This window comes from Anser brachyrhynchus (genome assembly GCF_964034855.1).
Source record: "Anser brachyrhynchus genome assembly, chromosome: 27".
NCBI lineage: Eukaryota > Metazoa > Chordata > Aves > Anseriformes > Anatidae > Anser > Anser brachyrhynchus.
The window spans coordinates 2,446,670-2,469,551 of record NC_137720.1 but is presented as its reverse complement, the minus strand read 5'-3'; the positions used below and the strand labels follow the sequence as shown (position 1 = coordinate 2,469,551).

At 53.1% G+C, this 22,882-nt stretch overlaps 2 protein-coding genes across 2 annotated transcripts in view; one reads left to right on the top strand and one right to left on the bottom strand.

The window, feature by feature from the left end:
• Positions 1–22,882, top strand: part of RHEX (regulator of hemoglobinization and erythroid cell expansion) — a 39,580-nt gene that overhangs the window by 9,960 nt on the left and 6,738 nt on the right. The window contains exons 2-7 of the mRNA XM_080569234.1: positions 2,772–2,833; positions 3,432–3,520; positions 4,261–4,368; positions 4,739–4,824; positions 5,122–6,136; positions 22,790–22,841. Of these exons, the coding sequence (XP_080425360.1) occupies positions 2,817–2,833; positions 3,432–3,520; positions 4,261–4,368; positions 4,739–4,824; positions 5,122–5,328 (507 nt within the window). The 5' untranslated portion in view covers positions 2,772–2,816 and the 3' untranslated portion in view covers positions 5,329–6,136; positions 22,790–22,841. The remainder of the gene's footprint in view (positions 1–2,771; positions 2,834–3,431; positions 3,521–4,260; positions 4,369–4,738; positions 4,825–5,121; positions 6,137–22,789; positions 22,842–22,882) is intronic.
• Positions 6,129–12,249, bottom strand: AVPR1B (arginine vasopressin receptor 1B). Its single transcript, XM_080569228.1, has 2 exons — positions 8,513–12,249; positions 6,129–7,702 (listed from the first exon to the last, which is right to left on the bottom strand). The coding sequence occupies exons 1-2, from the start codon at positions 9,480–9,482 to the stop codon at positions 7,404–7,406; spliced, it is 1,269 nt and encodes a 422-aa protein (XP_080425354.1). The 5' UTR covers positions 9,483–12,249; the 3' UTR covers positions 6,129–7,403.

Genomic DNA, 22,882 nt, shown 5'->3' with positions numbered 1-22,882 from the left:
TGCTCTCAGGCTAAAAATAGGTTATCTGTGTTCTTTTTTTATATTTCCTTTAGTTTAGCCACTTCCACTATTAGCTGCAACTGATTCAAATCTCACCCAAGCATCATTTTCTGAAAAGCCTTTTTTCTCTGATTATCAAATACATCTTCTACCTGTTAATCTGCTTGTGTATCAAAGAGCACTTGAAAGGGTGAAATGCTGTAATAGCAGACTCTCTAAAAAAAAACAAAAACAAAAACAAGCAAATTTCAGTTAAGTATTTACCCATGGCAGCAGCAGCTGTGGATGAAGCAGCAGCCCCATGGCTGATGGGGTGAATCCCAATGGTGCCAGGCAGCCCAGTGCACCTGGTGATTCCTAAGAGCCCATCTCATCCTCCACATCCTTGCTTGTAGAAAGTCGGGGGGCTCACAGACATTTCTGGAGCCACCCTCCATCCCCTCCTGCCATCTCATTACAGACCAACATTGGCTCCTTGCGTTGGTGCTGCCGGGAATGCGTGGCCCTTACCTTCAGTTCTGCTTTTCCTCCAGCAAATCCCTTCCTCCATTCCCCTTCTCACACCCCAGCAGGCACAAAACCACAGCAGGTGTTAGGCCCCACGTCCCTTCTGATTTAAAAGGTTTTGACCTATAGAAAGCTGTGAGGTGGAAGCACATGGAGAGCTTTTCGTGCCAGCTGCACAGCTGAGGGCTGAGCCCCTCTGGGGACCAGGGCATCACCAGATCAGGGGCTGCAGCATCCCCAGCCTGGGGGCAGAGGGGGCTGCCCAACAGCAGAGAAACACCCCAAAATATTTAAATGAGCCCGCTCACATGTGGGAAGCGTCATGGAACCCAGTGTGGGCTCCTTTCTGCCATCACCATTAGGGGTAAAGCGAGACCGCATCCGGCGCCCGAGCCAGCGAGCGCTTCTGCACGGCGCTGCTGGTGGCTGGGAGACCCCTGCCAAAAATGCTCCCGAAACACCCCTGAAGTCTGCTCCATCCAAGGCTGTGGAGGACAAAGGTGAGGAAGGCTTTTCTCGATGTAAAACACCACTGGGCACTGGGCGTCCCTGGCTCCTGCATGCAGTGCTGGGGGAAGCGAAGGGCTCGCAGGGCTGGGTTCTCTGGGGTGGTGCCCCAGCGCTGCCAGCCCAAACTTCAGCGTTAAACCTGGGCACCAAGGCAAATCTTCAGTGGGTTTGGAGTCATTTGAGGCATTCCCATGAGCTTGCCTTACCTTTAGGTTGAGCTTAGATGTCTTGAATTCACTACTCAGTCGCCAGCTGAGTATGAGCGCTCTAGGAGCTTTGATTGCAGTAGGGCATCTTAATTAAGATAGGGTTAAAATCCTGGGGGCTGGCAGGAGGGAGGCTCACAGCCACCTGATACACCAAAAAAGTACATGTGCTGCCAGCGGCTCACTAGCTGTTATCTTCAAAATAGGTGTTTCAGTGCACATGTGTGTGTGTAATCTCCTCCATCTCACCGTACCCCATCGCAGCAAAGACGCTGCCTGCGACCGATAGTTGGATTTGGGTCCTGTTTTGCAATTTCCTTTTGAACAGCTCACTTTTCAGATCGTTATCTGCTGCTGCAGCATCTCCTGCACCACAGTAGGAAATGAGCCACTCAAAAATGACAGCTGCTCAAGAAGGATATTTGAGGACAGATCAGTTCAATAAGGGAGGGGGAAAAACCCAGCAAGAAATGGACTTTTAGCTTGGCGGTTGCCAAAGTGGTTGGTAAGTGGAATTTCACAGGGGGCTGGTGAGGCTTTCGGAAAACTTTCTGATGCGTTACTCTTAGAATATGTCTTAAGGGAAAGCAGAATCTGATCCATAGGGTGGACAGTGCCTTTTCTTTAGCAATCTATTTATCAGTCTGTCAATCCTATCATTATGGCTCCTTTAATCATCCTATCAAAGCTGTTGTTGGAGATACCTCACTATGGTAGCCGCTTATAAGAAGTAAGGGTATAGGCATCGAGTGAAAACTGAAAGTGCTTTTTTTTGTTAGTGACAGCTCACAAAATGAATGGCCTGATTGCTGTCCTTTCTTGTAAATCTCTTGAATATTATGGCCAAAAGTCCCAAGCCGAGAGGCCTGGTTCAGGCATATGCATTTTCGGATTACATGCCTTAAGTCCCGTTAACTTCAAGAGGATTTAAGCACTCACCTAACATTAAATCTGAGGTGGTTCAAGTGCAGCTAAAGGGAAGTACACTCCCAGCTCCTCCGTTTTCAGTGGGATTGGAAGGAGTTACTTGGGCGCCAGGCAAAACCCTCTCCTGGGTGCCCAGCGGGGTCGGGGCTCGCCCAGCAGGCAGCAGCGAACGCCCCGTGGGAGCTCCCCACTTCTCGAGGGCTGGGAGCCGCGGCTCCACTGGGCTGCGGGCACTTGTCTGCTGCAAGAGCCCGGCACCAAACTCACGCTTTCTTTTGGTTATTTTTTTGCATCATGGCACGCTTTTTTTTTTTTTTAGATTATAGTTATGAAATATTTAGATCATAATTATCAAATATTTTTGTGGATTAAAAAAAAAACACAAACATGAGGAGGAATCACACACAGTAGCATACTTGTGCAGCGGGAACCTTGGCACATCTATTTTACGTGAGCGCTGTCTGCGGCATCGGACCCCTGATTTCAAACGACGACTCCGATCTCAGCTGGTGGGGAGCAGCGTGGAGCTCCGTGGGGTGATGTGCATAGCAAGCGGGCCTGGATTTGGTGCCGCAGCACCCACCTGGACCCACAGCCCACCTGCCTCTCTCTGCCCCACAGGAACCTCGGGCGCTGCACTGACGGCCGGGACGCCTCGCAGCGAGGATGGCCCATTGTGAGTGGTGAGTACCGAGACAAATGCAGACCTGGAGCGAGGTCAGTGCTCTAAAACTGGAGGATAACTGCTGCTATGGGGCACATTTCTGCTAAATTCTCAGCCCTAGCTCGGGTCTGGTCTGTGTGTGCGGGAGCGGCCGTGTGTGTGGGGATGCTCCGGCCCTGGGGCTGGCGATGCTGCGCCTGGTTCCTTCCTCTGCTGGGGCAGGTTGGTGCTCTCCGCAGGGCTGTGCCGGGCAGAAATGCAGCCCTGAGGCTCAGCAACGGCTTGCAATTTTGGCTGAGCGCGTGGTGGAAGCCATGTTTGTAGCTTCGGGTTTGCAGAAAGCACCGTGCGTCCCTCCGCGAGATGTGGGGTTTTCAAAAGCCCTTCTCAAGGTGGACACCCAAAAATGAATTGCAAGGACCACCGGTCATTTCTGAAAATGAAGCCCCAGCTTTTTGGGCACATCTCCTTAAAAACAAAAAGCAAACCCAAAAACTGTACCAGCAAACCTTGGTCTAAAGCATGCTTTGAAGCCGTGTCAGCCAAACTGTTCCTGACAGATTTAGAATAATTCAGATATTCCTTTAATACAGGCAAAATATTTTTCTCCTGTTCAGGTGGGTGCCAGTTGCCACCTCGGCTGTAGCCCTGGTGCTATACGCTCTGCTCTTACTGATCCTTTACATCATGCTCAGCAGGAAAATAGGTAACTTACTCCCTTGTTGCCTTTACTTCTTGCATCCCTCTTTCCTCCTTGCAACCCTTCAGCTCAAAGAGTGGAAGGGATTTGCCCAAAGCCTTGACACCCCCTGTTTCTAAAACACACCCAGGTCCTTGTCCTGGCTCTTGTTATTGCTCTCACTCTCACCAGACCCCGTGCCCGGCTGAATCAAGTTGTGGCAGGGCTGAGCAACCGTGCCCAGCTTACACAGCCCAGAATGCCACGTCGTTCCAAAAACATTTTCTTTTATCGCTCTGGTTAGTTATGTGGTGGGAAAACAGCATCAGAATCAATTTGCAAACTCCTAGTCCAGATGGAGCTATGATTTCCAGCAGGAAAACCTTTCTCGCAGAAATGCTGCCCACATTATGCATAATATGCTCTCTGCCTGGCCCCGTGGGTCAAACCCATTTTGACCGTGTGTGGGAAGAGTCCTTGACGCAGCGATTTAACCCCAGAGTCTTCCATCGCAGTAGACCAGGGGAAGCACTCCATCAGCGCAGTAATTGAATTGACAGATATTTGCCCACGCAAATACAAAATAATAATTACTGCCGTGCCAGGGCTCGCGGCACGCTGGCTTTGCTCCAGGGCTCCCTGGCACCGGGAGCAGGGGGGGACGGGGAGAGAACCGGAGAGAGAAATCACTCAAAAGGGGACCAGGGATGGGGGGGACACAGCGGGCACGGGTCTGGAGCACGGAGCTGACCGTCCCCTCGTCACAGACAGCCACTCCTGCAGCAAGGAGGCGAGCAGCCGTCCTGCAGCACAGCCCCAGCAGCCGCCGACCTCTTCGGCCGGAGGGGAAGGGGCGCAACGACCGGCCTACGCAGGTGAGGGGGGCTGCGGCACGGCAGCGGGTCGCATCGCGCTCACCCAGGGCTGCCCAGCCCAGCACCTCGGGGTGCTGGTGCAGAGGATGGAGCCGGGAGCACGGGGCAGGCACAGCAGCTGCTCGCAGCTTGGGTTGTCTCCCGCTGCCTCCGGGCTTTCCCTGCACCATTCCCCAGGGACCCCGGGCTGTCCCCGGGCTCGCTGGTGGCATCGCAGGGCAGCGGTGGGAGCCATCCGCGGCCTGGGGACTGGGCGAGTGCCCCCGCTGACAGCAGGAAGCCCAGAGGTGGCAGGAAGGAAGCCTTTCTGCCGCTCACCTGCCGCTCTCTAATTGCTTTTTCTCCCCTTGAACCTCCTTTAACTGCGGAGGCGGTGACGTGGCCTGTTCGGACGGGAGCAGCGAGACGTCTTCGGAGACCTCGGAGGAGTCGGAGAGCAGCCCCTCCGGCACACAGGTACCGAGCCCCGCGCCACGGGCAGAGCGTTTTTGCCAAAAACATCCACAACTGCAGCAGAGAGGGTGCCCCACACCGTGTCCAGGGGCTCCTGGCCCTGCTTGAGACCCCCCGAGCAGCGAAATGAGGGCAAATGCATTGAAATAACCGATGGCACCGACGTGGTGGCTGTCACCTGCCTCGTGCAGTGCTCAGAGGGAAATGTCCCCACGGGCAGGGGGGTGCTGGGGCACAGACAGGGCTAAGGCACCTTGGGGGGGCCGGTGCCTGACCCAGGGCTTGTGGCTGCTTCTCCAGGGCCCTCGGTCGCCTGAAAACCTCAATTACACATCCCTGCTCTTCCCGGGGAAGGGCCACGGGCCAGGCTCCGCCAGGGACTACGAGAACATGAAGACGGGCGCGGACTACGTCAACGTGGACCCAAAGAAGAAGAAAGTGGATTTCTGGGCCTGCTCCAGCCCTGTCGCCTCCAAATCCATTGAGTACACGGAGGTGAAGCTGTGACTCCCGGGACACCCCTGGGGGCCGTGGGGGTGCCATCGGGGTCCCGCTGCCGCTGCCCCACGGTGCCTGCAGCCCCCGGCAGCCAAGCAGCCAGGGATTTCCCTTCCCACCGCCCTGATCAGACCTGGCACAGGCTGAAGCCTGCTGGTTTTTATCCCTCGTGATGCCGCAGCCCGCTGAGAGATTTGCTTGGTGCTGTACGTGTTGGCACCACCGCCCCTCAGGGCTGCGGATGTGGGACGGTGCGGGGCTGCCCCACACCCCGCTGCAGGGAAATGTTCTCTCCCCAGGCCAAAACGTGCTCTGCACTTGTACACGAAGGCCGGTTTTCTCATCTCCTGAAAGCAAATGAATTCCCGTTCCCCCATGGGATGTTGTTCAGGGAGGAAAAGAGTCATTTCCAAAACATCCATCTGAACTGCCTAGCATCTCCTCTGAATCATGCTTCCTTTGCTGATTGTTCTCATAAAATCCTTTTAAATACACTTCCTTCACCGGCGTCACCCTTCCTGCCCAAGCACCGGTCTCTCATCCTCCGCTGCACCCCATTTTCCTTCGGTGCCGAAAACCTCTCCGAGCCTCCATCGCCCTTGGAGCTGGGTGCGGGGTGGTGCAGGTGTCGCCCCTCCCAGCTGAAAGCCGTGAGCGTCAGCAGAGCTGGCTGGGCTGGGGGCTCCCGGGGTTTTAAATCCCCTCTCCTAGGGCAGGGGCTGGTTGCTGCTCCCTTGGGGCTGTGAGAGGTGCGGGACTGGATCACGGCTGTCTGTGGGAGCACAGGCAAGTCAAATCCCTCTGCCCTGCAGGAACTGTGAGTTGACTGTTTGGTGCTGGTGGTGTTGGGCTCCGGGGTCAGGCACTTCTGTCTGAACGGCCTTGCTGTGCAGAACCGGCCCAACTCAGAGAATGAGTGGAGAAAGAGGTTCAAAACCCGTCCCATCCCTGGGAAGTGCTGCTGAAGCCCAGCAGAAATGGGTTTATGGAGTTAGGGGTGAGGTCAAAGCCAGCCAGGGGAAGTTGCTGGATAAACTGATTCAGATACTTTGATTTTGAAATCATAAAGCATTTTCTCTATAGCTTACTCTTACTCTTATTTTTGTAGATTTAGTGATGATGGAAAGAATGATGCATCTTTCTTGCAGGGAATTCGGTACCCTGCCCTTGGGACACCGGTGTATCCCCCAACAGTGTTGCCCCAGAGTGTGGGGATGCTCTGTCCAGCCTTGCTCATGCTTTGCTTTTAAACAAAATTTTCCAGGGAGACCCACAGCAGGCAGGGAGAGGGGCTGGGGCCACAAGGTTGTGGCTCTTCCCAGCTGCCCCTCTCTGCTCCCAGCACTGCTGGGGTGCTCTGAGGCTGTCCCCGAGCCCTGGGTGGTTTTGGCACTCCAGTCCTGGCTGAACAAGACAAAAGCAGCAGCAGCAGTTTGAGAGCAGCTCTTTAATGAGATGCAGCAGCTGTTTAACAGCACAGAGCAGCCCTGCACAATGACTGGTGATACAGGAAGGGCGAACCTGATGGAAGGGAGGCAGGATTTGCCTGGGCGAGCTGGAGGAGGGCCAGGGTTCCTCCGAGCAGCTCCTAGCGGTGTCCGTGCTGCATTTGGGGCACTTGCACCTGGGTGCAATGCTGCAGGGATCAGTGCAATGCAGTGGCTGTGTGTGCTGCAGCCCTGGGGACGTATGCAGGGCATGGGGAAGTTGTTTGTGTCGGCTGCTCCCCCAGCAAAGCCCTGAGGATGGGAGATGGGCAGGGAGCTCTCAGGTAGCTGCAGCTGCATTGCATCCTGCTGTGCTCAGGCTGCTTTGCTGGCATCTGCTGGGCTCCTAGAGCTCAGGTCTCTCCTAAAAGCTGTGCTGATTCAGCATCCCCCAGCATGCCTGGGCTGGGCAGCAGGCTGGCAGCGGGAGGCTTCACGGCGCACAAGGGCGATGAAGGTTGCTCTGGGGCTGTTGGGGCTCTGTCCATCCCCGGAGGCACGCAGCAGATGCAGCACATGCAGTAGCGAGCCCACGAGGACGAGAAGGGCAGTGATGCCTTGTGGGTTAAGCACACAACTTCCAGCAAAACCAACAGCCTAGAGCATGCCCGACTCGGTCACCGCCTCCTCCTTGGGCAGGTCGAGGTCCCTGGAGCTGCCCCCGTGCAGGGGGAGGCCGCCGTGCTGGCTGGGGCTCAGGACGGTGGTTTTCCTGCTGCAGAGGCTCCCGTTGGAGACCTGCCTGCGCAGCCCTGGCCGGGGGCTGCAGCAGCAGGAGAGGCAGCGCCCCACGTCCCGCAGCAGGTGCCTGCTGAAGAACATGTAAATCCAGGGGTTGCAGCAGCTGCTGAGGCTGGCCAGCAGCATGGTGATGGTGAAGGCCGCGTTGGTGGACTCTGGGAAGGCAAAGGAGAAAGTTCAAATATCCCCCCAAGGGGACGTGGTGCAGGCAGGGGGCTCAGTGGGCCATGCACAGGACCCTGGGGGCTCTTCCTGGCTCGGATACGTGTCCCTTGTCCCATCCCCAGCCCGCCTGCTGGCATCTTTGCTGCAGAGCAGGATCAGGATGTGCCAGAGCACATCCTGGGGGCGGGTGCTGGGAATGGCACCCAGCAGCTCCTGGACCTGCTGCTTTCCCTCAGCCCTAGTTGGCCAGAGCATCTCCCAGGGGCCTTTTGATCTGGCATAATGCTCCCAGAAAATAATAATAATAAGAAAAGGTCAACTTGTGGAATCAAAACCCACTTTTCAACCCCCCCGCAGCTGGCTCAGCAAAATCCTTATGGGCACTGGATGCTACAGCAGAAGAGCAGCTCCAGCAGCACAGCTGCTCCTGGAGGCAGTCCCACAGGAGGGTGGGAGCAGCAGGCTCAATTAAATCCTCTCTGCCATCACATGCTGAACAGCACAGCAGCTCCTGGAGCAGATTCCCACAGGAGGGCAGAGACACACATGGTTAAGACGTTCGCAGAACACCTTCACGTGTCCCTACAGCTGCTGGTCAGAAGCCATTGCTTTCCAGCAGTTTTTCTGGTGAAAAGCAGTGTTCTGGCTCTGCAAGCTGTTTGCTACAAATGCTACCAGGGAGTGAATCAGTAGCTTTCCCCCTAATTTTTATTACAAGAAAATAAGTCGGATCCTGCTTGCTAAAAGCACAAAGGTGCTCTGCACCTGGGCTGCAGCTCAGCACCCCCCCTGCTACTCACCGTCGTCGGGAGCATCCTCGTCCCACACCGACCACATCTGCATGCTGAAGAAGGGCGCCCAGCAGGCGACGTAGGCCACCACGATGACAAAAGTCATCTTCACCATGCGGATCTTGGCCCGGGAGATGGTGCGCACGCTGCTCACGCGCGAGGGCTGCCCGCCGGGGCACTGCCCGCCCTTCTCGGAGGAGCAGGGGGCTGGGGGGGCTGTTGTGGGCCCCCCTGTGCTGGGGGCGCAGCTCTGGGTCTTGCCCTTGAGGTTCTTGCAGATCTCGTAGCAGATGAGGCTGTAGCAGACGGTGAGGATGCCGACGGGCAGGATGAAGATGCACAGCGTGGTCCAGGTGATGTAGGCTCGGGCGCCCCACGGGTACCTGAAGTCCGCCCAGCAGTCCAGCACCCCCGAGCCCTGCCGGACCTCCCGCAGGGAGAAGATGAAGACCTGGGGCAGGCTGAGCAGGGAGCTGAGCAGCCACGTGGCCCCGATCATGGCGTAGGCCTGGCGGCTGGGCTGCTGCAGGGTGCGCAGCGGGTGGCACACGGCCACGTAGCGGTCCAGAGTCATGGCGATGAGCATGTAGGTGGAGGCAAACATGCTCAGCACCTGCAGGTACTTGACGGCCCTGCAGAGAGGGTCTGGCCCCAGGAAGCGGTACGTCACCTCCCAGATCATCTGCGGCAGCACCTGGAAGAGCGCGACGCCCAGGTCGGTCAGCCCCAGGTGCAGGATGAAGAGGTGCATGCGGCTCATCTTCCTCCTCAGGCGGTACATGGCCAGCAGCACCCCCGCGTTGCCCACGGTTGCCACCACCAGGATGGCGGCCAGCACCCCGACCTCTGCCTTGGCCAGCTCCTCGTCCCGGCTGTGCAGCAGGGTCACGTTGGGGTCCCCAGCCAGGGCCTGGGGGCTCTGCACCCCCTTGCCGTGCCCAGCCCAGCCGCGATGGGAGCTGTTCCAGCCCGGCTCCATCCCCGCGGGAGGAGCGGAGAGGAGGCTGTGACTGACGGGGTGCACGCTCAGACGCTCGGCTCTGGCAGCCTCTTAACCCCTCCCTGCATCCCTGGGGGCTGTGCTCCCCCCGAGCCCTGCTGCACCAGCTCCCGTGGCAGCAAGGGCTGGATGTGGCTCCTCCGGCAGTCCCCCGCCACGGGTGCAGGTTGTCACCTTCTGCGCTGGTTGTTACCCTGCACAGGTCCCCTCTTTGCTGGGCTGCTCCGTGCAGGTTTTCCTGTTAAGCAAAGGGGTGCAGGAGCCCAGCTCAGCCTCTGATCCCTCTCTCGGCTGCGCTAAGCGTTCCCAAATCCCTGTTTCTCCCTGGGTTGCTCATCTCTCCATTCACCTCTTTCCCTTGTGCTGGCAACAAAGAAAAATCCTCTTTGTTGCTTTTTTTTTAGTGCAGTAAAAGTAATAGAAAATGCATCTCTTTGGCCTTTTCATTCCAGGCGTGGTGAGGAAGGCAGGTGAGCGGTGCCCAAGCGTCCCCAGGGAGCGCAGCAGCCGTGTGCCAGCAGCGGCTGCCGCTGAGCGCTGCCCGTGGTGGGTTTTATAGCCGGGAGCTCCCCGCCCCGGCTGAGAGCTGCAGCCCCAGGCTCTGCTGGGGACCTTCCCCTGCTCCTGCTCTCCCTTTTCCCTTCATCAGCCAAGTCCATGAACACACCGGCACCGTGTCCTGAGGCTGCCTCCTGCCCCTTTCTTTGGGCTGTGTAGGAAGGGGGTGCAGAATGTCCCTGGGACAGGACAAAAGCTCGAGTCTGTCTGCCTAGTCCTCGCCTAAATGCTGTCTTTTTACTCCATCTAACAGAAACCCACCCCAAACATAGGGAGCAGGGCCCCACTTGACAGCAGAGCGCTCTCTGCTTTGTACTGTGACTATTTACCCCTTCTCTCGTATGCACAGAGCATGGAAAAAAGATCAGAAAAGGAGAAGCTGGGGGCAGAAGTGAGATACAAAGGGCAGAGCAGTTGCAGGCTCCATGTAAAGCGCTGGGTGCAGTTTGAAGCAGTGGAAAGGCAACGGGAGGCTGAGAAACACGGCAGCCTTGTTCAAAAGACAAACGCACTATAAATTGGTAATACAGATGGGGCAATAGCTGAAATGCACACGGGTCTTGTCTGCACCAGCCTAGCCGGGGCTGAGCACAGCACGGGAGACCTGCCCTCCTGCCTCTTCTCCTGACCTTCCCTTCCCACTTCTTCAAGCCTTCAGTGCATCTTCCCACACAGTGTCTGATTGCAAAATATTTTCATTGCACACGTATATAAATATACACGTATACACGCACAATTTCACTTCTGTTTTGCAACGTTAGGGCTTTGGTTTTCCCCTACTGGCTATTAATTTATGCCAATAAGAAGTAAAGGCATGCATTTATTTCCAGAGTTTTCGCCCTTCTTCACTGGGGAAAGACAGCAGCAAACAAAAGAAAAGCACTAGGACAGGTTTCTTCCTAGCAGCTATCTGCTTGACACCGACTTTGCTGCTGGCAGAGCCTGCTCTGGTTCACTGGGTGTGATATTACAATTAAGTTGCCTGTGAGAGGCTATTATTTGCTGAATAAAGATTTGCAGATCACCTCTAATAACCATAAATGAGCACAGTTTGTGTCTAATTAAAAGACATTCATCCTTATAAGAGACCCCGTGGATATAAACTACCCACCGCAGGAAAGGGCCTCTCTGAGGTGCTGCAGCGATAGGAAGACATTTCAGGAATAATGCAATTTTCTATAGTTGTGATCAGACAGCTGATTTTCTGGAAGATTAATAGAGGGCAATAAAAAAAAAAAACACAAAGCAATAACAAGCAAAGATGAAGGCAGAGATGGAAGGGCAGGTTCTGTAGACAGAAAGAAGCATTTAAAGCATTTTAGGACAGCCTCGGCTCTCCCTGCCACCAGTTTAATTTGGGAGCAATTCCCTTCAAGTTAGATCTTCTACTCCAGATTTCCATAAGTTTAGCACCGAGAATACTTCTGCAAAGATGCTTACAGAAAAGGGAAGCTAATTCACGGAAGAAAAAATCTTTCATCCTCGGAAGATAGAAATCCCTTTTCTTCAGAGAAAGATTATCACAGCAAGGCTCTGGCTCAAGAAGATGGATTAAAAAATAAACCCCTTTGCTTTTTGTTGGTTTCCTGCGCGTTTCTGAACACGCTGCTAGTATTTCCAGGCTGTTGCAGCCAAACCAGAGCTGTTTCTCCTTCGAGGGGTAACAGTGGTGTGATGCAATCCGGTTCCTTTTACACCAGAGCCGTGAGCCCAGCGCTGCCCGGTGCCTCCGTGGCCCTCAGGACCTGGCCGCGCTCCTGCTGCCTCGAGCTCTTCAGCCACTGCATGCAGTGGTTGTGGCGAGCTCGGAATAGCCGCAAGCCATCTGTAAGAGCTGAGCAGCCCAGGAATCACCCACCCAGCACGTTGCTGTCCTGCTCGTGCTGTGGGGGCTGTGTCCCAGCTGTGCCCCAGTAGGACCAGCCCCAGCTGCAGCTTGTTGGGGTCGCTCCCAAAGCTGCTGGGAGCAGCAATTGGAGGTGTCACGGTGTCACTGCTGCGGACTGGTGATGGCTCTTTTTGGGTGGTAAGGGTTTGTGTCCATGCAAAGGGAGGGAGCCTGCATGTTGTTGGGGTGACCCCGCTGCTCAGTGTGCTGCTGCAGGGAGCCTGGAGCCAGGAGGGCTGAGAGTTGCAGCCACAGCATCTGCGTTTCCTTCTTCCTCCTGGGTGTGACGCTGAGATATGGGACTGTGTAAGGCAATTCCTAAGCTCTTAACGTTTGGTTTGTCAAGGTAACACAGTATTACATGGCTCATTTTTGGCAGCTGGTAGCATCAATGCACCATGAAGCACAGCAAGTAGCGCGCCGCTTCTGTTACCAGCCCGCGAGCGCTTCTGTAGGACACAGGGATGGAGGTTTTACAGTGGCTAAGTCGCTTGGCACAGTAGCTGGTCACTTTGTCTGTGGGTAGCTAATTAATAGGGGGGGGGAAAAAATTGTTGGCTTGAGTTTAAGTACTGATCTGGCTCACTCTTCTAAACAGATCTTTTATTTGTGGTATGTGATGGTGTTAAACTTGTATTGCTGACAGCACAAAGCGTACTCGGTCTGTCTTCCGTCTTTAGCATTTAATCACTTAAATGCCTTTTACTGTTCAGGTCAGAAAAAGCAAGACTGGGTCATTTCACGCTGGTCTAACTGCTATAAAATTCATGGTGTTGCAACGGCATGCAGCAGTTTGGGATCATCTTGGAAAGGCTGTCTGGGGCCAGGAAGGAGAGCCAGGGGCTCCTGGTGTCTGATGCTGCTTCTAACGCCAGCTACCTGTCAAAATTAGGCCACGAATGATTTCCCTCCACCTCCTGAAAATATAAACTGCTGAGGGTTTCCTGTTCCTAAAGACCTGAGGACTTTGAAAAGCCCAGCTCAGTCTTCCCATTGACCTAACTCCACGTAGGACCATCCTTTGTTTTTCTCAGGCTTGGGAAGCTGGAAATGGCAAACGCGATATAATTTAGTTTTTGTTGCTTGCAGTGTTTGTGAGCAGCTCTCAGAGAAGTGACTGTGGTGCCTTTCTTATCAAACAAGTGCCCAGGCAGCAGGTGTGACTGCACCGTTACCGAGTGCTGAAGAACTGGGCACAGCCCAGCTCCGTGCTGGTGCGATGGGAGATGCCCCAAACCCTTAATTGGCCCTAAATGGACACCTGGCTCCATGCTCACTCTGTGACTACCATCACCCTCCAGAGGGAAAAATCTCTTTATAATTGGGCGACATTATCTGTCACACAGCTCCAGGATCTGGAGACAGGAGCTTCTATAATTTTAAGGTAATTATAAGCCAGATGTGTCAGTCAGTCTCCTCTTTTCCTCCCCCCCCCCTTCCCCTCATCCAGATTTGCTTTTTTTCCCTTTTAATTAAAACCTGTGATGCTGCTTAATATTAGAGAGCATGACTGGGTGCATAAATAAATATGCTAAATGCATGGCAAATACCCCAAAGGGAAACCTCGCAGGGACACTGCTAGGCAGAACGAGCAGTTTGGATTATAATGGAATATCCATGTGAATTTTTATTTTTTTAATTAAAAAAATAAGAATATGGCATTAAGGAACAAAACATTAAATTGTCAGTGTTTAGAAACATTGCCATGAATATAAACTTGGAGGGCTGACCTGGAGGAAGCATTGTCAAGCACCGCCGTGACCTGGATTCGGTGCCTCCTGGGACAGTGAACGGCTGGGTCCAGCACCTGATGGAGAAGCTGGAGTTGGGCTCGGCCCCACTTTTGGTGGCGAGGGGAAGGCTTCGAGCTCGCAGGGCAGGTGGTGATGCTGGTAGTAGTGGTAGGAGGGAAGGATGGGCGCTCTGGAAGGACAAAAGTGCGCCGCTTTCAGCTGAAATCAATTCCTTACCTTTCGTTGGCACCAAAGCAAGGGCTGAGGGGTGATCCCGAAATGCTTTACGGGCTTGTGAATAGCACCAGGGGATTTCTGCTGGATAAAATAAATCCAGCCCTGGGGGGTTATTGCAGCTGATAACTCTATTACAGTTTACTTTTTCCTGGTTGTTTTGCCGTGTCTTTTAATTTGACCCATATGTGTGGAAACAGGCTGCTTAAGTAGATGCAACTGCCAGAGGAAAAATTGAAGCTACGGGCATCTTCAAGACAGCAAATTACTTGTTTATCATCTTTGCATTCTCCCTGTTGGTTCCCTTGTAGAGCCAGGGATGTTAAAAGGCTTTGGTAGCTGTGAAATGCTTCAATTTCCTTCCCCGCTCCCGCATCTCCTTTTGCTGTTATCATCATTAGCATTTAAAAAACAGACACAGCCAGAGCGTTTACAACCTTAAAATCAATAATAGAAAAAAAATAAAAATAAAATTACATTTCAAGGCTGGAAACAAATGGCTTGTTCTTGTCCTCCTGAGGCTGCTGCAGGGAAAATCCGTGCCTGGCCAGCTCTGGAGGGACACAGAGGGGCAGCTGGCAGCGCCGGGACAGTCACCGGGTTGGAAGTCTCCCCTTGGCTGGGGACAGGGACTTTCTTCAGGTCCTGAATTTTGCTTTATCAGTGGAGGTCTGATCTGTGCATGTGATTTTCAGACCCCACAGCCTGTAAAGATGAGGTGTTATTTTAAACAGAAACCGTGGTAGGCAATTTGCACCAGTGGCACGGATAACGCCGGGCTCCAGCCCTGATCTGGCTGCGTGGGGATGAGTCCGCGTGGGTCCTGCAGGCAGCTCGTGGCAGGGCTGAAATCGGGGCTGCAAGGGGGTGCAGGAGGCAGCCTGTGCTCCGGCGTGGGAGGGGAACGGCTCCTCTCGTCCTCCTCCCTCGCCTCTCACAGACAAAGAAGAGCAGAGGCTTTAAGATGTGCTTAATTCAATGAAAGGAGAAGTGACCAAGGACCTTTCCATGACCTCTGATCTGCTTTGTCTACTTGTTCCCCTTCTTGCCTGATGAAAGTACTGCAGTTATTCCGAACCCATTGCCTTCCAGGTAAGAGAGGCATCAATCAGGATGATGAAAGGAGAGGAGCAGCTGTTTCTGTTTCAGGACAATATATTAGAAGATGATGAATAATAGGAAGGATGTCTGCAGTGATCTGCGCTCCCCCTGCCAAAGCAAAGTTCAAGGCTCCGTGATTAAAGGTTGTTCTTCCCTATTTGACAGTCAGGCCCAGGTTATGCCAACACATTGGGGAAATTTGTTTGGGATTATGCAGCTACCCCTGTGAGACCACTTCTTGTTAAAGTGACCAGGCCTGAGGTCAGCTTATTTCATTCAATTAAAATGGGCAATTTTAATTGCCCATTAAATTAAATGGACAATTTAATGGTGTACTTACCTGCACTCGCTTCACAATATTACCCAAATGCTCTCGGACTGCCCAGGTATGGGACTTCAGGGTGCTGAGAGAGAAGCTCACCATGAGGACTGGGCCACTAGAACTGCTGCTGGGCGTGCTGCATCTCTTCAGCTGTTTGAGCAGCGTGCTCTCCTTTCCTTGCTGTCTTTTTGTGTATGTGACACGGAGAACAGGACAAAATAAGCCCAATTAAAGTGCACTGCTGTAGTTGCACTCGTAGTTTTGCTCAGCGTGCTTAAAAGATCAGAAGTGCCAGTGGAATTTCTACTTTCAGTCTGCATGAAATGTCTTTTTTTTTGTCTTCTTTTTTTTCCTCCCTCTCTCTCCCATCTTAGTGTGTGAAAATCTCCTAGGAAACATAGCCCTAATGGTCTGCCTCCTCCCCGCACTACAGTTCCTGCAAATGAAGCAGAAAGCTGTGCTCTAAATATACTGTCTGGTTCTCCTAATTAAACGGCTGTGGGCAGAGGATGCTCGCAGTGTTGATGGAGGTACAGCATGGGAGCGATGGCTTTGTTTGGCAGCTTCTTGCTGCAGGTCTGGGTTCTCGAGCATCTGCGTTTTGTTATCGTGCTTTGGGTGTCCCCACTGTCCCAGGACCTGCTGGGCCGGAGACCCAGGCGTGAAGGCACACAAAAGCACAGCAAAGCAGACACAGAGCTCTGGGGCCCAGGGGAGCAGCCTTTCCTGCCATGAACAGGGGGATTCAGCTTTGGCCTGACATCCACCGTGGGTTTGGGAGCTGTGACTCCCCGCTGGGGGGTCCTTCCTCCAGCTGGTCCCATCTGCCCGAGGCTGGGGGCTGCTGGCACCATTGCCACGTCTCATTTAGAAGCGGGCAGCAGCTAACGAGGGCTTGCACAAGCGTGGGGAGTCCTTCCCTTTGCTAGCACGCAGCCAGCACCTCCTTGTCCTTTGGCTAGGACAAGAGCAGCTAATCCTGGACCGCTCCCTGCTCTCGGTCCCCCGGCAGGCAGAGCAGCAGGACGAGAGCCTCGGGCAGGCAGTTAATGCTGCTTAATCCTCTCCCAATGTGAGGTGTGCGAGGAGAAGGTGACAAAGTACAGCGGCTGCACAGAACGTACCGCCTGCCTGCGAGACGGCTGGGGTCACGGCGGGCAGCCGAGGGCTGGTACCAGCAGCAGCCTCGGGACCCGGCAGGCAAGGCTGCCTTGTCCCCCTGTGTCCTGCATTCAGGGTCACATCCTGCAGCGATCACAGCTCCACCAAGGTGCTCAGGAAGCTGCCTGGTGGACCATGGCTCGGTGCTGGCGTGTGCTGCGGGCTGGGCAGGCGCTGCGGGGCACATTCTGCACGGAGCAGCAGCTGCAGCACAGGGTGCTGAGCCCTGCGGTCCTGCTGTCCAAGCCATAGTGGATCTGAAGACCCCATGGATACCATTTGCTGGTATCTGGGATGCTGAGGGGGCAGTCGTTGCCGTGAGAATTTAGGGTTGTGACCATAATGGTGGCATTGTAGCTGGGTATGTTTGTGACCTGACTCGGGTGTGCACCCCAGTGTTCAGGCCATTACCCAAATCAGTGGGGAACCAGGCTTCAGGTCCCAGGGATCCATGGTAAACACTTGAATACTCTTCTGCATCTCTCTATTTTTATTTAATAATAAAAAAAAAAACAACCTCAATTTCAACCTCTGATTCCTTTTCAGCTCTTGTGAAGAACAGGCAGAAATTGATATTTTCAGTCTACAAAGTAGGAAATTTGTCCATCTATTTCTGAAGATCTTTTTGTAGTGCAGGACTCCTCCGGAGAGGCAGCAGTTGTAGAACGGTTTGTGGCTTTGATGGTAAAGCCAACAACCCAGAGCCCTTATAAAAACAACTTACTGGGCAATCACTGTAAAGTGAAACAAGGTACTCGAGCAATGTGGATAAGAAATGATTGTGCCCCCTCCTCAGAAAGTGATTCTAGGAAGCCCGTGACCTGGTGTCCCTAAGTGCCTGATAGTGGCACGCTGAGCTAAAAGCCCTGTAAGCAGCAGAACTCGTATTTTTCAGGCAGATCCCAGATTCAAGGGAATATTTCAGCTGAAGGTTGGATTAGTCTGCAGCAGTCTGGTCTGCGTGCCTCTGAAGAACACCATTTAGCATTACCAGGCAATCTCTTTGTCGCTGACTCTTTCCTGTATGTACAGTGCTAATTGCCAAGGCATCTCCTAAAAGCTATTTTCATATGCATTTGCACAACAGATTTGAAAGGCCATGAGGATGTACTTAGCGCTGCTGTAAATGGGAAATGTTGCCCCATGTTTCACAATAATGACATTCTGGAACCTGCCAAATGCGTAGTTTTATCACTTATAATTCAAATGATCTGCGGACCAGTATTCTTGGCTGTAATGGATTATCACTTCATCATGCAAGCAGATCACAGCCTGTAGTGAGAGCCTGCTGGTGGGGAAACCGCAGACTGAAATCGATGGATTTCTTCATTGGCCTCTGCGTTATCTCCCTGTCTCACTGAGCTGCTGTTGTCTAGAGAATGCACCAAATTAACATGCAGGTCAAGCATCAAGGGGCGATCTTTCTTTAAGGCTTCTGTATGGGCACGAGAATATGGATATTGCTGTAGCAGCAACCAAAGTTGTGTCTGTTCTGTTCCCTCTTCAGGGGAGCTCACACACCGGAGCTTTCCCCATCACCTGCAGACGTGTGTGAATGTGGGGAATCAAAGGACGGGATGAAGGTGGGAAGGACAGATGTTTCATTTCTCATACTTCGGTTGCCCGAGGTTTTACAGGGTTTTGTTTGACAAAACAAAACCGAGAGGTAGCGTGCTCTGATCATGGTCCTGGTGTTTCCAAATCAGACAGGGGTTTGTGTGCATGGTTGTGCCCAGGGCCTTCCAAAGCCCTGCATTTGCTTACTTTTAGTAGATAGTCTTAACCTGGCTATATCTAAGGACCTTTTGCCTTGCTGTTGAGCACCAAAGAGAGCTCTCTGTTGATTGTGGCAGGAGTATGGGGCTGGCACAATCTAGGCCCATAACCCAGAGAACTGTTGGCTTTCCTTGCGTATCATTCATCTCAATTCATCAGGTCCCACCCCGAGGCTTAGCAAAGCATCTCGCCTGTCTCGCAGATGGGAGAGCAAGCACAGCCTCAGGGAGGGGTGGTGGATTTACAGCTAACTGTTGGATTCAGGTGAAATGTGAAAATCGCTGCTAAGCCCCTTGTGTTGAGCCAAACAAGGCAGGGGGACTTGAGCCTGCCCTGATGCTTTGTGGGTCCAGGGTCCCTTGGACTGGGAGGTTCGATGGTGAGACTTAAAAACAGTTAAATGAAATTCTAAGTCCTAAAGGTAATTGGGAAAGCTTTATTCTAGAAATAAACTGAGATACAGAGGGAAAGGTACTGCTCCCTGATGTGACCTGCGCCTACTGCCTGAGCGAGGGATTAGCCAGACATTTTTTTCTCTCTCTAGTGATTTGTGTGTAACAAAACACCCAGCTCCTCACTGCGGCCAGCCTGGGGTCTCTGCCTCACCTGACCCCACACTTGGCTAAGAGCCTCGTGGGGAACCTGGCCTCAGGCATCCCGCTGGGTGCCTCGGCTGCCCCGGACAGAGAGCGGTGCAGCAGTTTGGGAGGGGATTTATAATGCTGGGTGACTTCTGTGGCAATAACCAGTAACTGGACTACGTCTTGGTCTTGCAAGTGTGTATTTCTGTGTAAGTGTGGGAGCAGGCGCTCTGCGAGCACCGAGCAGCCTTTTGCTCTGCTCAGGGATAATTCTCATGCCGCTGAACAATGCGCTGCAGGGAGCCACCAGGGCTCTTCTCATCCGCCCCACTTGAAAGACCTCGCTCAGGGTGCAAGGGAGCGAGGTATTGCTTGGGAAGTTACAAAGGTCCCCAGAGCCCTGGGCAACCCCATTCAGCTAATATCTCGACTTCTGACGACCAATATCCACTGTCCTGCCCCAAAACTAATTAATTTTATACATGAGTGAATTTAACACCATCATTTAGCTCTGTCTGCCAGAGGAGACTTTGAAGTACAAACTGATTATGCGGGGAACAAGCTGGGAGCTGGTTAATAAGTTCCAACAAAGTGTATACTTCTGGGAGGCCGTGTTAGATTAAACGTAGGATTTTATTGTTGTTTTGTCTTGGACTTCAGCTTAAAGACAAGGTGGTGGCAGTGTTTGTCACCGCAGAGAGAAACCCAGCGACAGCACTGGGAAATGTTTAAAAGCTACAAAAGTGTTAATGATCAGAACCCAACTCTGCCTCCTCTGAAAATCTCATTCCTCACCTCATTTGTTTAGCTTTGCTTCACTTCAGGCAGACTGGTTGTTAATGGGGGAAAACAAAGTGAATGAGCTCCACAATCCTGCTTGTTGTGAATAGCGTTTCTTGGATGTTCTTAAATCCTGACGCCCATCTCTACCGCTGCTAAAGGCCTTCCCTCCGGATGACACCTCAGTAGCTGTTTTCTTTTGTTTCAGCAGTCTCGAGTGGGTGAGGAAGTATTTAATTGGATTTAAAAGGCACTCCATTACCCACTAGTCACTTGATAATGCTTCTGAGGGAAAACAGAGCAGGAAGTATGCACTGAACTTCAGCACAGGTTCCCCGAGAAAGGGGTTGCCAATGGGCAGCCAAGTCCCAGTGATCATAATCTCCTGGGACGACCTTGGTTTGGCCAGTGGTAATGGCAGTTACGGGATTTGAAGCTGGTTGTGGCTACGGAAAATCTGCCCTTCACCAAAAGACAAAACACAGCTGCAAAAAAAAGGTTTGTAAAGTCAAATTAAAGACTAACCAGAGGAAAACGTCAGCAAAGGCATTAAATGAACCATTTCTGAGACTCTACTGACTTTATTCATTCCCTCATTTCTTACTTTGCTAATGGAGAAAGACATCAGAAGAAGAAAGGGAAAGATGCAGATCGTGAATTAGACTGCCTGCCTAAACCAGACTGCTGATTTTCTTGAAAGCTCTGCTCTCCCCTCCATCCTGGCATTGTCAGATATTGGATCCGTGTTTCGTGCAGAAGTGCCATGGAAGCATGCTTGCCCAATCAGTCCATATCTCTGCTTCATCCTCATAGTAAAAGCAATGGTTAACGGCAGAAAAACACCCGCTTGAAAGCAGTCGTTACAGCAACCTTCTATCCAGGGCTTGGCTGCCTTCACGGGGCAAGCGAATGAAAGTAAAGTGGATGGAAACTGATCTAGTGCCATTCAGCCGTCAGTGGGATGAGCAAAGATTTCAAGCCAAAATCTCTTTCCCAGCATAACGCAGCGCGGAAGGTGGCAGAGCAAGAAAACCCAACAGACGAGGAGCGTGACGCAGCTAACGTCTGGCAGATCAGGAAACCCTTCCTGCGCGGCTGCTGGATGTGGCTGTGCAGAGGCAGAGCGCGAGGCCGCGCAGCAGCGGGACGGGACGCCCTGTCCTTCCCAGCGCTCTGCTCCTGGCTGCAGGCTCACCGCCTGTCCCCTGCTTTCCTGCACGCCAGCGTTATCAGATGTGACTCAGAGAGGGTGCTCTGGAAAGCAGGCAGCGCTGGCGGCGTGTCGCAAGGGCCACGGTTGTCCTTTCCAGTGTGGCACTGTCCTCTAGTGGAAAAGGGCTCTTTGCTGTGCTGTCCGGGCAGCTGCAGCTCCGGGGCACTTTTTGGAAGCTGATCATGGAAATCAGGCACTTTGTGGCTCCAGGAGGCCACCGAGCAGGCACGGCGTGGTTTTGTGCGGCAGTGCCGTGGCAGCTACTTGGGAGCACTCGGGGGCTGCTGCGGCCCCCAGAAAGGTGAGAGATGGATTATTTTTTTTTTCTCCTGTTGTCTCCACTAGGAGAAAACAGATGCTGAGCACGCCTCCTTCCTTCTGTACCCCACTGCCAATAATTGGATTTTAACTGGAAATTTTATTTTTTTATTTTTTTTTTTCCACGGCGGGCTGCGCTCCGGCAGAGGGCGCCAGGCACCGTGCCCGGGGCCTGGGGGTGCCCCGGGAGGGCCAGGGGGTGCCCCGGGAGGGCCAGGGGGTGTCCCGGGGGTGCCCCAGGGGTGCTGGAGGCCGGGGGTTCAGGAGGTGCCGTGCTACTGGTGGGTGTCTCCGTGATGGAGCCAGGCGTGCCAGAAGCGTGCCGGAAGCGTGCCAAAAGTGTGCCAGAAGCAGGGGGGATGTGAAATTGGGCCGAAGCTGGCTGATCGCACTGCTGCCAGGCAGGGAAAAGCCTTTCCAGCTCCGGTGCTGCCCTGGAGGCACCTCTGGTTTCTGTTACAAGGGATGTGGGAATCGCCCCGCGGCCTGCTGCTCCCCGCGCAGACGTGGCTGCGCCGGGTGCCGGCTGCCGGGAATCGTTTTTGCAGCCTCTGGAAGCGCCGGGATCAGGGGACGGCCTGCAGTATGATTTTCTCCCTTATTAGCACCACATCTTGCACGGACAAGGTCAGAGACTGGTGGTGCTGCAGTTCAAGTAGCCGAGCCATTCCTTCTCATCTTTTTTTTTTGTGTGTGTGAGGACAGTGTTTGTGCTCAGGTACGCTCCAAAACGCCTCGCCCGAGGGGCTGCGGCAGCCGGGGAGCGGGTACCGCGTCTGCACCATGGAGGAGGTCAGTGAGCCGCCAGCCTGTGGCCAGACCAGGTGTGAGCTGCTTTTTTAAGAAGCCCTACATTGCTCAAATCACTTTGCAATGCTAAAGGGGAAGGGTGGCCACTTCTTCCTCTTTTGTGGCCACAGGTAGAGCTGTGACCCGAGCAGACGCTGGCATTGTTTTCACCCCGATCCCCTGACGCTTTTGCCAGAGACATTTGCTCCCAGTCTGTGGGACAGTTATCAGACCGCGTGCCCACCGAAGTATGTCTGATGCCACTGGAGGTCAGGGTTTCGGGATGAATAAGACTTGCCAAGCAGAGCTGCTGCCGTTTCTTTTGCACTTGTCAATCCCAGGCCAAATCCCTTGCAAATGAGACGGAGGTCTGTGCCCCGGGAATGCCTGCCATGACATTCTTTTGGTTACACATAAGCAGCGAAGCATTTTGGAACTGGTTGGGAAATTTTCACCATTTTTCAAAGAGCGATTTGGTTGAGATTGCTTTGTTTTTGCACATATGAAATGTCTGGATTTTTTGCTTGTGTCTGGCAGCGGAGTTACAGCTAGAGAATATTCATACTCTTATCTTGCTGACTTTTCTCCAGCTGTTTTTATTCCTATCATTTTCTTTCTCTGTATTGGTGTTTTTTTTTTTGCCTTTTTATTTTTTTCTTCTTTTCAGAATAAGACAAGAATAATCTCTTGCATGCTTCAAACTGTGAGAAGAGTGGATTGGGTTGTTTCTGTGGCTGATTAGGCACACGATATACAGACATTGTCCTGCCTGTGCATTAGCCATGCCTACATAACGTCAGCCTGATTTTTGTCTTTTTACCTTTCTTTGAAGCTTCTGATGCAGCTCATGGCTCCAGGAGGTCTCGGCAATAAGGAACAGTAATGTAAGCAACATTTCTTTTGAGCTTAACAGCAGCATTTCTTA